General features: G+C 38.2%; 1 protein-coding gene across 2 annotated transcripts; it reads left to right on the top strand.

Annotated features, from left to right (window-relative positions):
* The first annotated feature begins 11,091 nt into the window (after positions 1–11,091).
* On the top strand, positions 11,092–17,881 carry tmem175 (transmembrane protein 175). 2 transcript variants are annotated; one of them, XM_083526993.1, is made up of 10 exons: positions 11,092–11,554; positions 11,648–11,686; positions 12,427–12,524; positions 12,654–12,705; positions 12,811–12,846; positions 12,948–13,031; positions 13,657–13,821; positions 14,019–14,100; positions 14,204–14,339; positions 14,739–17,881. In XM_083526993.1, exons 1-10 carry the CDS (start codon positions 11,354–11,356, stop codon positions 15,406–15,408), a joined length of 1,563 nt encoding a protein of 520 aa, XP_083383119.1. In that variant the 5' UTR covers positions 11,092–11,353; the 3' UTR covers positions 15,409–17,881. The 2 variants fall into 2 exon arrangements, with proteins under 2 accessions (XP_083383119.1, XP_083383118.1); XM_083526992.1 differs by having other exon boundaries at positions 11,137–11,554; positions 14,019–14,102; positions 14,197–14,339.
* The last annotated feature ends 199 nt before the right edge of the window (positions 17,882–18,080 follow it).

The following is an 18,080-nucleotide window of genomic DNA, read 5'->3' as shown; positions in this document are numbered from 1 at the left end:
TAAAGCTATTTACTTCACGTTCATCACCCTATCGGAAACTCTCTTCACCTCCACTACACTCTTACTGTACTCTTCCTTTTAGAATCACCCCTACACCATTTCTCTTTCCATCTACTCCATTAAAGAATGGTTTAAACCCACCTCCAATGTTCCTGGCCTTACTCCCTTTCCACTTGGTCTCCTGAACACACAACATATCTACCTTTCTCCTCTCCATCATATCGGCTACCTCTTTTCCTTTACCAGACATAGTACCAACATTTAAAATACCAACCCAAACCCCCACTCTCCTACACACCCATCCTTTCCTGCTGTCTCTGTAGATGTCTTCCTCCTCTCTTTTTCCTCCTTTGGCCAACAGTAGCCCAATTTCCACCGGTACCCTGTAGGCTAACAAAACATGTGGCGGTCGTTGGTAACCCGGGCCTCGACCGATCCAGTATGAATTTCTCTTTTGTGATCCGCATATTTGATTTGGCACGTTTTACAATGGGTGCTTTTCCTAACGTAACCCTCCCCATTTATCGGGGTTAGGGACCGGCACTAAGAGTGCACTGGCTTGTGCAACCCTAATGGCTGGATTCCAAAATTCATATATGTATAATAATTTGAAAAGCATTTTTGTACCTTATATAAAGGTAGCAAAAAGAGCACAATTAGGTGTCAGTAATACAGTCCTTGTATTATTTATAAGATCCACCAGGTTAAAGAAGAATCAAACAAATGTCTTACTGCCAGATGGAACGTGTTCTTAATACACTTCGAGGATCTGCAAGCAGACATTACTCTGACATCCATGTGTTTCTGTAGCTTCAGTAGTAGTGGCTTGTTTGGGGACTGACCTGATTGAGGAAGTTGTGCTGTAGCTTTTCATGTGCAGGTGGCCTGCTGTTCCACCGGCTGCCACACTCTAATTACTCACATATACACACCTAAAAGCTCCACTCGTAAAGCTTTAGCACAGACAGAATGAATTGCTACATGACCAAATATGAACAATAAAACAGTTGGCAAAAGATTCTGTATGGTGTCATCAACCTGTTTTCAGAGTGTGTAAGAGCATGAAACAGCATGAGATGAGTTCCATATTGTGCCCTAAAGATGTTCCATATGGTTTCGCAGTGGTAGAGTGCTGGGTACCAGGCTTCCAGATATCATAGAGTGATCACCTGCTGGAAAATCTCTTTAGAAAAAGAAAATTAAGTATGAAAACAGGAAGATGGTTCAGGAATATTTTTATTCATAAGGTGGTGGTCCGGGGCCCATAACACAAAAAAAGTCAAGTACAATATTATAGCCATAAACACAGCTATTTGTTTGTTCTATAAAGCATCTTGTACATGCAGCTAGTTACTTTCTTTTGCTGTGGCCACGTACAAAACTGCTGTTTAAAAAAGGTCATAAAGCCTGAAGAAACAAAGTCACACTGCATCAGGAGCTTTCTCTGATTGATCTCCCCGGCATCTAACACAGTCAGGTCTAGCCCATTAGTAAATGAGCTCTAACTCACACTGACAGTCACATTCTCCCTCTTGGCTCTTTTTGGAAAGAACCAATGCAGTTGGGAGGCTCTTAGATTTAGGAATGTTTTTACATGGCAGAATCTACTTGAGTGTTTTTTGAGGGGCAGGTGGTTAAAAAGGCTGTGGTAAAATGGGGTAATTGAAGTTTCATGTAATCCTGTTTTTACATTTTTCACCCCAGAAGTGATTTTTGTTATTTCTTTATTTTCCCATAAGTGCACGAGTGCTAGCTCAGATCGCGTGTGTGTGTGTGTGTGTGTGTGTGTGTGTGTGTGTGTGTGTGTGTGTGTGTGTGTGTGTGTGTATGTGTAGATAGTGGGAATGTTAGGGAGATGGAGCCGCCAGAAAATAAGGTTAAAAAAAAAAAACACCATTAATATTAATAGGGTGAAAAAACCCTGCACTTCAAACCACAGACTAAAATAACCTGCACACACAGCAGCATCTGCACTGCACCTCGTTTTAATTTAATAATTTAGCAACTCAGGACCCAAATCATCTGCGCATATGATCTTAGCCGTGTTATTGAAGAGAGTACAGTGCACAAAACAAGTCTGATTATTTTCCTCTATGAATGTCACCACGATCAATTGTTGGTGTAAAACTTTGTGATCACTATGCCTTATCCATGCAAATGTCATATGATGTCCAGGTGCTCAATGTCCAAAGTGCACAAATGAGTGAATTTACATGTGATATGCTGATGTTTTTAGTATCACTGGATAAATGAAGAAATAACAGACTGGTGCTTTTGTATTACAATGTTGTCTTGCTGGATCTAGCTCTAACTATCAGATGATAGACGGCGCACACTTCCGGGCTGGTGGACATCTTGTCATTTTTCCCATGCCTACCGGTATTTAAGAACACCAAAGGCTTTAGCTTGGCGCCGGATTTCCTTACCGGCCCCTTAGCCCCTATACCCCTATACCTATACCTGCTCCTGACCCTGACCCTGACCGTTTTGCTCTGCTTTTGGTTTGAACTCTGGACTGTTTTTGGTTTATGTTTTGCTCTGCCCTGTATTGCTCAGTTTGCTGGTTTATAGATTTTTTGGACTGTTTTGGTTTTTGGTTTTGGTTCTCTTTCTGCATTGCCCTGTTTGCCTGTGTTAAGACCCTGGACTGTTTTTTTGGACTTTTTTTGGACGGCAAGATTTCTGACAGAATAATCTGGCTGTGCTTAGTGTCCCGAGAAACTCTGACAAAGATAAAATATAGAATGGCTTAAAGCAGTGGTCCCCAATCTTTTTTGCACCACAGACCAGTTTAATGTCAGACAATATTTTCACGGACCGGCCTTTAAGGGGTGGCGGATAAATACAACAAAATAAAATGATACAACCGCTATAAAAAACTGGTATTTTCTAAATATAATAATAAACGTGAATCTACTTTGTTTATTTACAACAATGGTGGTAGTAATTTAACCCACCACAGAATTACTGTTTGTGGCAATTTTTATTTTCTGTGTCCTCATCCTACTTATTACAGTACTGTACTTACTTATATGCCCAAAACCATTGACACCTAATTAACACATCCATGGGCAAACCCCACAACATGGAAACACAAAATGGAATTGAATGTTGTTTTATAATTTCCTTTTGCAAAAAGTAAGAGGCCAAATGTGTTTCAGCATTACAATGCTCCTGTGTATTAAGCAGAGTGCATAAAGATATGGAAAATTCAGCAGTTTCCTGCACAGAGCCCTGACCTCAACCCCACAAAACACCTTTGGGATGAACTTGAAAGTCTTCCCAAAGCAGTGGAGGCTATTATAACAGAAAAGCAGGACTAAATATGGAAAGCAAAGCTCCAAAAGCATAAATGGACATGTTGGTAGTGTCTACAAACATTTGCAAGCAAGGAAGATTGTTGTATTTTTTATAATCTAACACTGATTAATTCATTGCAAAGGAAGCTTTTCACAACATCTACACTGTGCCTGGAAATTTTACTCTGGCAATCCAGAAAAAAATGCACAACTTTATCCAGTTAGGGCAATTAAATACAGCAACAAAGACTAGGCTTATCAAGCATCAAAACATGAGGCATTTGTCAAACTAAAATGCATTGCTAAATCACGCAGGTATCAGGTGTGATGAAAGTTTTATTTATAAGATTCTAGATCTGGATTTCAATGTCTTTTCATTTTACCCATATGTAAACATTTTTTTGAACAATTTTGAAATTGTTTATTCCAAATACCAAGGCTATATGTATATGGGTGCATGTTCTTATTGTCCTCTCTGTACTGAATGTTAAACCATATTTCATTTACTTAAATATTGTGTCAGTGCTGTCAGACAATGGGATGATGCATATCTTTATGACAGTTAGAACAAATCTTTGAAGATTACAAGCATTTATTCATCAATTAACGTTGCTGCTCCTAAGCACCACTGCCGTCTGCTTAAATGCGCTAGATTTCATTCATTGTTTAGCATGTAAGCATTTCTGACCAAATTATTCCTTCATATTCCACCTCTACTGCTGTGCCTATTAATGTTTAAGCATCCTAGCCTACTGAATATACACTTTCCTTCTCCTGCTTCACTGCTTTTAGCATTTTAGAACTGCCCAGAAAAGCTTAAGGCCTGACTATTTCAAACAGCTGGGGAAACAGAGAGAAATCATTCATTCTGCTCACCTTTGATTGCATTGATTTCATGGCTTTTACGTGGTACCCATGGCTGTGACCAGGATGAGCTGATTCTCAGTGTCATCCTGGGAAACTGTAAAGACTGAAACCTTCTGCTACTCAGATGTGTGATTACCCACCAGCTCTGTTATCATCATGTGTCAGTGTGTCCCAGACATGCTGTGTTAATGGATTAGTTTTGCAGTTTGCTCTATTCAGATATAGAGCAGCATCTGAAGCAGGGGTTCTCTCACACCAGGAAAGCTTTTATGCTGGAAAAGTAATGTATTCGAAGTGAACTCATGCTTGGTATTTGTTGAATGAGCTGCAATTAAGTTAAGGCTTTGCATAGATTGGACCCAGAGGTGGGAAGTAACGGAGTACAAATACTTCATTACTGTACTTAAGTAGATTTTTTTGGTATCAGTACTTTACTCCACTATTTATTTTTCAGACAACTTTTTACTTTTACTCATTACATTTTTACACAAATATCTGTACTTTTTACTTCTTACATTTTCAAAACAGGCTCGTTACTTTAGTTTTAATCCATTGATTGATGAAATCTTCAATATTTTTAATATTAGTCAATATTTTTTTATTTTCACTGCGCGCTGATTTAAGCCCACCAACCGATTTCCTGTCATTGCGTGTCTTTTTCAATCCACTGGTGTCCTGACTCTCACTTACTACAGATGTAGACTAGTTTATGAAGCTAAGAATGAGCAGGGCAGAAAGCAACAAGAAGTAAAGCTAACGTGGATGAGACACAGGGAGTCGGTGATGTAAACTGTAAAACTGTATTGTAAAATAGCAAAGGTTCCGTTTGGTGTTTTGATGATTTACGTAATTTAAACCATTATCTTCTTAAACATTTACAATCATTTTTTGTCTTCATGCTCTATTTTGCATCCATATTTCTCAATGTCCATGTTGCTTAAAGTATTAAAAACAGGAAGTATTTATATATGGTACATTTAGAACAGAAAGAAATTTGCGATTAAGTTGCGATTAAAGATTTAATTTGATTAACAGCCCTAATTTTAATATGATGTGAGGTCCAGTTACCAACATGACACTGAAACAGGTAGAAGTAATAACTAATTTTTACACAAGTACCTAAATTACTTAAATGTCAGAGCCAAAACTTCTTTACTTTCACTTGAGTAAAAAGGTATAATCAGTACTTCAACTTTTACTCTAGTATTTTAAAACATAAGTATCTGTACTTCTACTTAAGTAAAGGATGTGTGTACTTTTGCCACCAATGATTAGACCTCAGGATAAGATGTCATGAGAAAGGCATACAGATTTCAACAAAGGATTCATATCATTAAAACCGATAGAAAATTAATTGATGGAACCATGTTGGGCCTTGTTAAAATGTCTTTCTAATGAGAAAGTACATACTCATAAAACATTATTATATGACAGATTTTCTTTTCATAGAGAGAGAGAGAGAGAGAGAGAGAGAGAGAGAGAGAGAGAGAGAGAGAGAGAGAAAGAGAGAGAGAGAGAGAGAAAGAAAAAAACTCACTGCTCTACATTTAATCAATCATAAAAATTTCCATACCACTAAACTCCTAGTAAAATGGCAGCATTTACAGACTGGATTAGGCTAAAAGACTGGCTAAAGAATGAAAGGGACTTCCCTGGTTTTATTTCATGACATTAAGTGGAGGAAGCTGGAAACATTTACACCACCCACCCAAGAGAAAAACTCACGAGAGGGGATTTTAAACTGAAAAAAGAAGTTCCCAATTCCATGTAAATGATTTGCATCAAAAGGTTAAATCAAAGGTTAAAAAGGGGAAAAAAAACCCAGAGGAACTACATTTACATTTATGGCTTTTAGCAAACACCCTTAAGGGCCTTGCTCAAGGGCCCAGCAGTAGCAGCTTGGTGGTGCTGGGATTCGAACCTATGACTGTCCACTAGAACTAAAACCAGTTATTTTCCCATTTTGGTCATTTGTCAATTTCCCTTCACCAGTCAGCCCTTCACTACCACACTACAACTACAAAGCAGGCAGGGTGAATTCTCCTGATGTAGCTCACACATAGAGGAAAATATCATCTACCTTCTTCCTCACATGACTTGTACATCACACTTTTTGTTTCTACTTGGGAGCTTTGGTTAAACAACTGACTATGAAGTTTTAACATTGATATTTTTAATGTAGTCATTTTCAGATTTAACCTTCAGGCTTCCAAATAAAGAACTGGGTGTACATAACCATTAGGAGGTCTCTTTGAGGGAGAAAATGATGACTTTTCCTGTATTTAATATATCTATTTCCTTATCTTATTGAGTGGAACCAAAAAACTCCAAAAAGGCTCCAAACTTTTTAACCAAACAACTATGACATGTTTTTCTTTCAAATACGATTTCAAGTAGAACTAAATCACTATCAAACCTCTTCTTGCACTTTTTTACTTCCCAAAACCAAGAATTTGACTGCATCCTGCTGGTGTCTAAGTGATTGCATCTGATCATCCTCTTCTGTTTATTCCAATAGATTTTCTTCTCATGCTGATGCAGCTCACATTCTTGGATTTCTCCTTGATTTAGTTCTTATGCTAATGCACCTCAATTTCCTTGACGTCGAGCTCAACCTCTCCCCTCTGCTGCTCACTCTATGTAAGGATTATAGAGCAATTAAGAGCCACTCTGCAAGTTATAGATTAGGAAAATCAATGCAGATTAGGAAATCAATGCAGTACTGACCTACTTTTGCTGTGTTTCACTGAGACTGAGATCTGATTTACAAAAAAGCCATGATTTCCAGGAGGCAGTATGTGTGAAGAGAGAATTGTACTTAGTGTGGTTGAACTCCATTGATGAAGTTCAGCACATTGTCCTGTTTATAGATATTTATGATATTTATTTGCAAACATTGATGAATATGGTACAACAAGGGAATAAATTAAATCTGATAGACCCTGGCTCAACAAAACCCCTGCCTTAGATGATTAGAAAAGGAGTCTATGAATGATACAAATGTAACACGATTATTTATCACATCACTCTTATATTCTTAATTCGGATCATTTAAAGAGAATATACTTGATTTTATTTATAACGTTCTAAAATATAAATATATAATCTATATTTTGTACATTTAAGTGACATTATGTCTAAACTAAATGGTAAGATTTGGTTTTCTAACAACATTTTTCAAATAATTATTGGACATGAATAACTATGGTGAAAAAATGAAAGAAAAAAGCACTTTGGACTGTTCAGTTATAAGGAAACAGGACGTCAAATGATCCAAAACACTTAATTCTCACATAAATATAATTTCATGAAATGATCACACTTTCAGTAGGAAGCTATAACGTATTTTATGGAGTAGATCACAATCTCAAACTGGTCATGCTTTATCTTACACTGCAGTTAATCTGAATTATCTCCTGGAATCTATATCTACACACGTGGTGTGGTATATCCACTAACATTATCATTTATAGCTTTTGGCAGATGGTCCCCTAAACTCCGTTATTTTTTTTTCCTCTTTACATCCATCATTACAGTGTGGTTTCTGGCCAGGAGTTGCATTTGTATACTTTCTTAGGGCTTAATTAGTACTCCGTTTGAAAAAATACAAATACAGCCACATTCACAAAATTAGGTTCCTCTAACCTTTATTATCAGTGGTGTTTGTTTTTACTATTCTGTAGGTAATTGATGATGGATATTATGCTATTGACAATATAGTAAGATGAATCCAGGAGATGGAAAATGAGAAGTTAGTTTTATAGAGACGGTTTTGAAGGCATAATCTTGCATCTTGCCTCAAAACAAGCGCTGCATGCTAATAATCATATTATTGATATTTCTGCATTTAGCAAAATCTTTTTACATAAAATGTAAATGTTGATCTGGTATTGTACTGTATAGATTTTTGCTCCTGGAATTAAAAAAATCTTCTTTGCTGGACACGTACAACCCGTAGACATTTGTACTTACTTGAGCAGTATCGACACAACACACACTCACGATTCAATTAACCCCCATCAGGAATCATTTTGCACACAAACTCACTCATCGATATAAAACTCAGGAGTGAAGGAACAGTGCATCATCAGCAACAAATAAACATCCAGCGAAGACACTGCGCTTTACATTAATGACACTAATGCAGATGCTGACATTTGTAGGCGAATAAACTGTTAATGGGTGTAATGAACAAAATAAAATGCTTGCTGCATAACTGGACTTTTAATTATTAAGATACTATTTCATCCTTTTCTTCAGGGGTCAAAATCTCCAACTACACTAACTATGTTCTGACAAGACAACTAGAGCAGAATACTCAGTTCTGTAATCCTCTACTGGGAAAATCTCTCATTGTTAAGACCAAATAATTTCTGCCTAAAAACAGTTGACCCACAAATTGTTTGTATCATTATTGTGCCACTTATTTTCTGAACTGTTACAGCCATAACATGATCTTTTCCACAGCAAAACCTTTGGCTGGTTCTAATGATGACATTTAGTGTTTAGGTTAATTTTACCGTTGCTTTTTAGCACTTCTGTTTCTTACAAGAAAAAAGAAAAAAAAAAGGGAACTATGAGCTAAATAAAACTCCACAATGTTTAAAGCATTATGTTAAAGGTTACAGGGTAGAAGTAGAAGAGTAAAAGTAGATCCATTATAAAGATGATGATTCTGTGACATTGATAGTTGTAGCTATTGTTTAATAATTGAATCAGATAATAAAGTAAATCAAACTCATTTGCTGAAATCTCAATCGATTTGTGGAGTTTTTGTTACAAAGGTGTGTATGCAAGTTTACTAGCAGTTCAATCGCAAAAAAGGACAAATTGCCAAAAGAATTGACATTTTATTGACCTTTTTATTAATGGAACAATTCATCATTTCTCATTGTACCGCACATGAATTATTTAAACGCCTGAAAAAAAACACGCCTTTTTTCAGACAGGGCATCAGAGTCATAAGATTGGAAACTAACAACACCCCAGTCTACTCTAGATCTCCCATCATCTAGTCTCCTTGTCTCAAAACCTGCTTAATTCTTCTACTGTAAAGACCTAACAAGTTTATTTCCTGAAGTTTTTTTTAGATGATTGGAAGCCACGCATGCCTCACACACACAGTATGAACAGAAATCTGTGCTACATGTTAATGCAGTTAAATGTCAACATGATTCCATCATGACGTATTTAGTCTAGACGGAGAAAAGCCTTATGATGATGAGTGCATAAATTTATTTACAGAGCAGCATTGAGTACAAATATACATTTATTTTGCCATGCAGTTTAGAAATAGGTCTACTGATCTACTGATCATCACCACAAAGAGTCGATTTAAAGACTGGTAATCTATTTGACAACAAGATGTATTTTCTGTAAAGCTGAATTGCAGTCAGGAAATTTTGTACTGCAGAGTCCAAACTGTTTGGCCGTCATGAGCCACAATCTTCAATGCACTTTGAGCAAAATTTCTATAAGTCTCTGAAAAGAAGATTCTCTATCCAAAGAAGCTGGTGTTTTGATGATGGTGGAGATTGATTAATGTGCTCTAATCATGTATTTAGGTTCAGAATGTGAAGCCTACAAGAGATGAGAGAATCCGGATTCATCCGGGGTTAATAACCAGATCCTTTATATGAGTCAGGATTCACGAGTCCTCTTTATTTACTTGGATTACTTGAGTCCTTAGTTATCATGTTACTAATAACAACATACATAAATACAAATAGTAAATTACAGCATGTCGTTGTTCTTAGTTGTTGTTGTTGTTGTTGTTGTTGTTGTTGTTAGCAAGTAACTGTAGCAAAAAGCAGCTGACTGAGTTGTTCAGGAAACTTCCTGCATGGTCAGAAACACAAAAGACTCAATTTCACGAGTTCTATACAGTACATGTCCTGGCTGATCCACCTGAACCGTGGGATCCATCGGAATGAGTCCACGGATTCTGTGCATTCTAAGGATACAGTGCCCTCTAGTGGCATTCCATGGCAAAAGCGTCAGAATCCTTACTGACTCAAAGGACTCGTAAGACTCGGATCCGTTCACTTGAGTGATTCAGAAGGATTTAAATCCGGATTTTTTTTTTATCTCTATACAAGAGTATGATTAAAATCGTTTTCACATCTGTCAGTCAGCCTTTATGGGTGGAGGCAGGGTTATCTTGGAACGCCCACCATGATAGAAACGTTTACTCACTTCATTAAGGGAATCAATCTGGTTCTTCTCTCTAAGGGCTCAAAAAGATCTAATCCTTTTAATGGGGAAAAACATAACAGCGCCACCAGGTTTGCTGTCATTTCATTATTATGCGCTACGAATAACCGTGATTTTATATGGGTTCCGCGCGCCCTCTAGTGGCTACTGAAAAGAATGACAGGTGTCATGGGACAATCTATGCTCCAGATTCACACAGCCTGCACATTTCAGTTTATTCTGTTATTTATCATACTATCAAAACAAATAGTAATAATAATAATAATAATAATAATAATAATAATAATAATAATAAATAAACAAATAAAAACATCTATATGAGTCGCTTGTGGCGTGTTATGCATACTATTTAGTACAACAATTTTGCTAATCTATTCAGCTACTTCTATAATAATAATAATAATAATTATTATATATATATATATATATATATATATATATATATATATATATATATATATATATATATATATATATATATATATTTATTTATTTTTAACTATTTGTGTTGATCTCAGGGCTCAGGTACGTGTTTATTAACGCCTACTGTAAAATCAGATTAAACAACTCTGACATCTATTACAGAGAATGATTTCACAAACTATTTATTAATATGTTCATCTTGATGGTTTCGGAAATGTCCTGCAATCTAAATAATATGGATCCTCTTCCGGTATAGTCAGGTGGCATATAAAGTGCGGTCACGTGCATTGCGCCATTTCCGCTAGCTGGAATATAATTTTTTATACCGTTATAATATTATTACTATTACATTTATAAAGCGACATTAGTGTTTCGTGATGTAATCTGCATACCCGCATGTTTTAATCCGCATCACACTTCACATAAAACTACACCGCGCAATGTTTTCGAGACGCAGGTTCACGTGTTCAGCTTTCTGCGCACGCGCGGTGCGGGCTGCAGCGTCGTTCTTGTTTGCAAACAAGACGGCGTGAGTCGCGGCTGCTGTCGCCATGGCAGAGAACGACGAGAGCGAAATTATCGAGCACCACGACGATGAAGAGATGGAGAAAATGAAAAGGCCGAGAAACGATTCGCAGTCGTTCATGGAGAGCGTCACAGCGTCCGAGAGAGACGGAGACAGCAGCACCCAGTCCTCCCACCGCCTGCTGGCTTACAGCGATGCTCTCATCTCCATCATCGCCACTGTCATGGTACACAACATCACACCAGTACTCATGAAGAACAACTGCGCATATTGGCTTTGTGAGCAGCATTTTGACTTCATGCATTTCTGATTTTTGCAGATATTACCTGTTGCCCATACAAAATTTCAAGACAATGAGGTAAGATGTTAGACATCATTCATTTATCTATCCATCCATCCATCCATTCATCCATTAGTTCATCCATCCACCTATTCATTTATTCATTCATCCATCCATTCATTAATTCATCCATCCATTAGTTCATTCATTCATCCGTCCACCTATTCATTCATTCATTCATTCATCCATCCATCCATCCATTTACTAAGTCATCCATCCATTAGTTCATCCATCCACCTATTCATTCATTCATCCATCCATCCATCCAGCCAGCCAGCCAGCCAGTCTATCCAGTAAACACTAGCTGCAAACAAAATGTTCCACTAAGGAAACTTCACAACCCTGAGGAAACCCACATGAACGTCCCCAGAAATTCCAGCTCAGGATCAAACCCGGATTGTGGAGATGTGATCTAGAAGTATATATTAGACAGCTCTATCTATTATATCTATATAATAACCCACATTTTCTGTTATTCCATTACAGCGCCCCAGTGATAAACTGGATCATTCCTTTTCTTATCTGAAGAATAGACAAATTCACTACAACGTTATATATACATTATAACCAAGTGATCTTCTGTCTATATAGAGTAAAGTAAAGCAGGAGTCCTGCTCTAGTCAGTGCTGCTGTTAACTGGGATCTACTGATCTGATAATATTGAGATTAGATGCTGGAACTTTGTGGAGTTTTGTGACTTTACCACCGAATACATGCGAAAGTGCTCCATGCTAATGAAAAACCACTCTGACATACAGGAGCTGAAGGAGAGCATTCAGTTGCTCCTCACCACTAAGATCGCCGTGTACCTGATGACATTTCTGATAGTAACGGTTGCTTGGGCAGCACATATAAGGTGAGTAGAGAGAAAATGTACACAGTTACTGTGTGAGTCTACATTTAGCCTTCCTGGAAACTCGCTTTGGGTGTTTTATATCGTACCACTTTGAATGTTCTTTCATTTCCTCGTTTCGTCTGGTTTCAGACTGTTTCGGGTCATCGAACGCATCGATGACACACTCGCGCTTCTTAATTTGGTGAGTTCCTCTGTACATAATGTCAAGCATGTTGCGGTTCCTTATTTTTTATTTATTTTTTGTTCAACCACAAAAAAACATTCTCCTCATCTGTTACTATTCCAGGCTTGTATGATGCTGATCACTTTTCTACCGTATACAGTGAGTAAGACTTTAGAGAAAACAGATCTTGACATTTTTTTGCTCACAGAATGATTTTTCTTCTCATTGTGAATTCACATTCAAATCCTTTTTTTCTCTAGTTCTCTCTGATGGCAACTTTCCCAAGTAGCACCCTTGGTATTCTGCTTTTTTGTGCCTGCGTCATTATAATCGGTCTCATTCAGGTACGGAAACCAGATTTATATACACTATATAAACAAAAGTATTGGGACACCTGACTTTTTCAGTCATATCTGGTTCTTCCCCAAACTGTTACCACAAACACAGTTTTACAGGATGTTTTTGGATGCAGGAGCATTAAATTTCCCCTCGTTTTTTATAGGATACCAAAACCTTTTCCAGTATGACAATGCCCATGTGCACAACGCCAACTCCATGAAGATTTATCTGGATCTTGATTGGCCTGTTATAGAGCTCTGATCTCAACCCCATTAAACACATGTGGGATTAAGTTCAATGCTGAATGCACCCCAGGCCTCCTCATCTCACCTACACCCTTGTGGCTGAATGAGAACGAATCTCCAAAATCACACTCCAGTGTCGAATGGAAAATTCGAAGAAGAGTGGAGGTTATAATAAGAGCAAACAGAGACTAAATGTGGAATGAGATGTTCTAAGATGATGAATCCTATAGCCAGGTGTCCACAAACGTTTGTAGATATGGTGTAGTTTCGGCAGCTGATATGAACTAAACGGAGATATAATTTCAGTATAAAGAGATAGAAATATAGAAGTAAAAAAGCTGTATGCTGGATAAACAATACTCCTTTGCTAAAATGTCATTCGCAGGCCGTTATCGTCTTGTATGGGTTCAGCCATCCTTTCCTGCTAAACGAGCACATCCAGATGTCGGTGAACCAGGCCTTTTACAGACGCCATATTCTTGAAGTTATAATGAGAGTGCCTATAATCTGTTTTGTCGCCGGTGTGTTTGCATTCATCTATTTTAAACTGGTTAGTATTAATTTTGTACTACACATTAAGATGAGAGTGAATTCTATATTTAAAAAAAAAATGCTTTTAAGAATCAACAATTAAGACAACAAGATGATGTGGAATATTGAAGACAGACTAAAACAGTGACCAGCAGCAGTGAAGGCATTGATACTTGAACCAAATTCCTAAATCCTGTTTTTTTCTTTTCCCCCCAGTCATATGTCTTGCTCGCCCTTGTCATATTCACCCCCTATATATCTCAGGCTATAAAATGGATTTGGACTAAAGCCAGTGGCAGTAAGTACGATACGAAACTTGCTTTTACAGAGAATTATTCGCAAGTGCTTGAAATGAAGTGTTTGTATGTAAATAACTGTAAGTCTATCTATTGGTCCCTTAGCTCAGGTAGAGGAGACTCCTGACGCCATACTTTTTTATACGTATCACCCCAGTGAACCACTGAGCAAGGAGCGAGTGGAGGCGTTCAGTGACGGGGTTTATGCCATTGTAGCCACTCTTCTCATCTTAGATATATGGTCTGTATCTGTTGATTGTGCTGACAGATATACAATTGAAATACCACACATGCTAAATTATCTAATCAGGCAATTATGTAGCAGCAGTGCACTGGTTAAGAGCTTAATGTTTTACGTCTGAGGGAAAAATATGATCTCTGGTATCAACATTCAGTCAAATTTACTGAGACCATGTTCATTCCTCATTAAACAAAGCTCTTGATTTGATGCATTGTGAGTGGCCAAGCTGATAATCCTACAGACAGCTGTTCATGCTGGTGCTGATAATAAATCATTTTTAAGAATGTGCCGCTCTTTATAAACATTATTAGATGGTAATTGTTAGTGCTACTAATCTGTAAGTGTAACTGCATATTCAATGAGCGGTTGCTAATAAATGTCTAATCATGTTACCTTTAGTGAGGACAACGTGCCGGACCCGTCTGTCGTGCAGAAGCAGTTTAACGGCAGTCTCATCGCTGCTCTTCACGATTACGGCCCTGAGTACCTGGCATACTTCGGCTCCTTCGCAACAGTGGGCCTCCTGTGGTTCGTGCATCATTCGCTCTTCCTGCACGTCACTCGCGCGACACGTTTGATGGGTCTCTTCAACACTTTCTCCCTAGCTTTTATCGGTGGCCTGCCACTCGCCTACCAGCTAACGCACGAATTTCATCGCGGCTCTCGAAACGAGCTTGAGGCCATCCAGATCAGCTGCGTCATCATCTTCTTCGCCGGCCTCTTTCAGCTGGCCATGTGGGTCACGGCACTCTTCACAGAGCGCGAGACGCTCCATCCGTACGTGCGACACGGAGGCCGTGAGCACGCCTTCATGCTCGCTAAGCTCTTGCTCTACCCCTGTGTCGCACTCGGGACCTTTTTCTCCACATGCTTCCTCAGCCGCTTTAGCTCACCCATCTTCCACCTGATGCAGATCGCAGTCCCATTTGCATTCCTGCTCCTGAGGCTGATGGTGCGAGTGGCGCTGGCCGTGTTGAGGTGGCTGTTCTGTCCAAAGACACCTAATGGAAGAAGTGCGTTGGTGGAAGAGGAGGATGCGCGTGTGCCTTTTACAGACATTGTCACTTAGCAGGACGTTATTATCCCAGGATAAAAATCCAGCAAGGTCTATGGGCCCGTTGTCACCAAGGATTCCTCTTGCAATCTGATGTGTAATTGCTTGCTGCAAAAAGTACCTGTGGAGGAATTAACAACACTAATCTGCCGCTCCTGACACAACTGCACAACATCGAGTTAATAGTGTGGTGATTTGTAGACACTGAAATCATTATAATTTTAAAAGATGGTAAATAGAATTAATTTTATTCTAAGAATGAAAACCATTGTTAAATCCGTCCTCTATCTATCTATCTATCTATCTATCTATCTATCTATCTATCTATCTATCTATCTATCTATCTATCTATCTATCTATCTATCTATCTATTCATTCATTCATTCACTCTCTCTCTCTCGATCGCATTGGACTCTGGATTGGAAGGCCATAAGATCGAATCCCTGCACTACCAAGCTGATGATGAGCCCTTGAGCCCTTAACCCTCAATTGCTCAGTTCTATGTCGTTCTGGAAAAGTGCATCTGCCAAACACCATAAATGTAAATCTAAACGGCATGATGAGAAGCGTTACATTACACTCAAACGTATACGTGCTAAGCAGTTCAGGCAAACTTAAAATAGAAGCTATAATGATTATATAAAATAATGAATGGCCTTCTTCATTAGTGCGCAGAAAATGCCAGTCCTTTTAATCCCCTACACACACACACACACACACACACACAAAATGCCTAAATGCCAACCACGTGTTTTCCTATTAAAATATGAACTTGATTAGAATGCATCAGAATTTTGTATTTAGGTCAAAATTCCCCAAATGAACATGAAATTAGGTCCATGTGCACACGTGGCGCGCACGTGGCTCGCACGCCGATCACTCATCCTGCACGGCTTAAGGCACATGCATACGATTACCAAGCAACCATATCATGCAAACGATAGCAAAATCACATACCAGTCCATTTCCTTATATATTTGCATGACTTTGTTGGCCTGTCTATGACAATACGTTTCATACTTAAATGTTTTCTTAAATTATTTTGAGTTAATGACTTTTTTACTTTACATATTTAGTGTGTACACTGATCAGGCATAACATTATGACAATATAACCTTTTGAGTGGCGAAAACCGCAGCTCTTGTGGGCTTTTCCCAGTGGTCAGTGTCTATCAAAAGTGGTCCAAGAAAAGAACAGTGGTAAACCGGTGACAGGGTCATTGGCAGCCAAGGATCAACGATGCACATGGACAGCGAAGGCTGGACCGTGTGCTCCAAACCACAGACTAGCTGCTGTAGTTCAAACTGCTGAATGCTCAGTAGGTCAGAACTGTTTTAGCAGCAACACCATATTAGGCAGGTGGTCATAATGTTATATCTGATCGGTTTATGTGTGCAGTACTGTAATACTTCAATGATGACATGAAGACTACTAAAACAGGCACCAGAAGAAGCTTTTCGCTGTAAGGGTGAATGTAAGGTTTAAAATATGAGCATTAAAGTCTTTGTTGCGAGTGTACAGGAAAGTGGTGAAGTTGATCTCTGTCTGACAAAATCTTTGGGTTGTACATGATGTCTTTGGACAATGCACCTGTGCACAAAGCCAACTCCATTAAGATATGATTCACACAGTCTGGAGTAGATCTTGAGTGGTCTGCTATGGAGCTCTGACCTCAACCCAATTGAACCCCAGGACTCCTCACCGTACACCATAACACCCTTGCGGTGAATCAGCACCATGCCAAACTCTAGTTCACATCTTCCCAGAAGTGTGTAGGTTGTGATATCAGCAATTGGAGACTGAATATGGAATGGGATATTTAAATGCCACATATGAATATTATAGTCAGGTGTCCACAAGCTTTTGTCCATATAGTGTGGTTGTTTTTGCTCACCTTAAAAATCAATAAGAAATAAAGCACTGTTTTTTATTTGTTGGTATTTTGGATAATCTCATTGATGGACATGTCCACATTTTATTTTATATTTCTTTGAAATGTAGTGTCTGATCATTTTAATGCATCACAGCGACGTAAAGGTGGACCCTCAGCTGGGTTTTTCTGCAAGCATTTGTGTTGTTAAATCCGTATTATTCATGAAAAACACTGAAGTAAAACTCATCAAACATTCTGTTTCTTGTAAAGCAGTCAAGTACTCATTCCCAGTTGATGTGGAAGAGATCATGCAGAACAGAATTTTGTTTAACCTGAGGAGAAAAAAAGCAGTTGTTTATCCTGCTGTCATTTGAACTCCACCTGAGATTTATTCTGGTTGTCTTGCTGAGGGCTAAATGAGAAAGTTCAATGTATTCACAAGTCTTTTCACATTCTGAGGACTGAAATTAAAAACACAAAGCATTTCAGGTGTTCAGTGTCTTGGGAAACCATTTAAACCCCCTGAGTCAAGATCATGAATGGAAATCTGTATGATGAAACAGTACTTTGCTATAATGCAGAGACAAACAATAAATGTGCTGCTTGTATTTAAAATGCTCAACAGGGTTTTACATTGCATACAAAACATATTACAGTATATTAATATCTATTAAAAAAGATTACAAGATGAACCATACCAGGTTAATCAATGATTGTATGTTTTTACATGTATAATTACATGCTTTTGGGTTGTTGTTTTTTTTTGTGCTTCAAATATTATTGCTGAAATATTTATGACTCAATCAGATCAGAA

The sequence above is a fragment of the Silurus aristotelis genome, assembly GCF_946808225.1.
Source record: "Silurus aristotelis genome assembly, chromosome: 23".
NCBI lineage: Eukaryota > Metazoa > Chordata > Actinopteri > Siluriformes > Siluridae > Silurus > Silurus aristotelis.
This window is presented reverse-complemented; position numbering and strand designations above follow the sequence as displayed.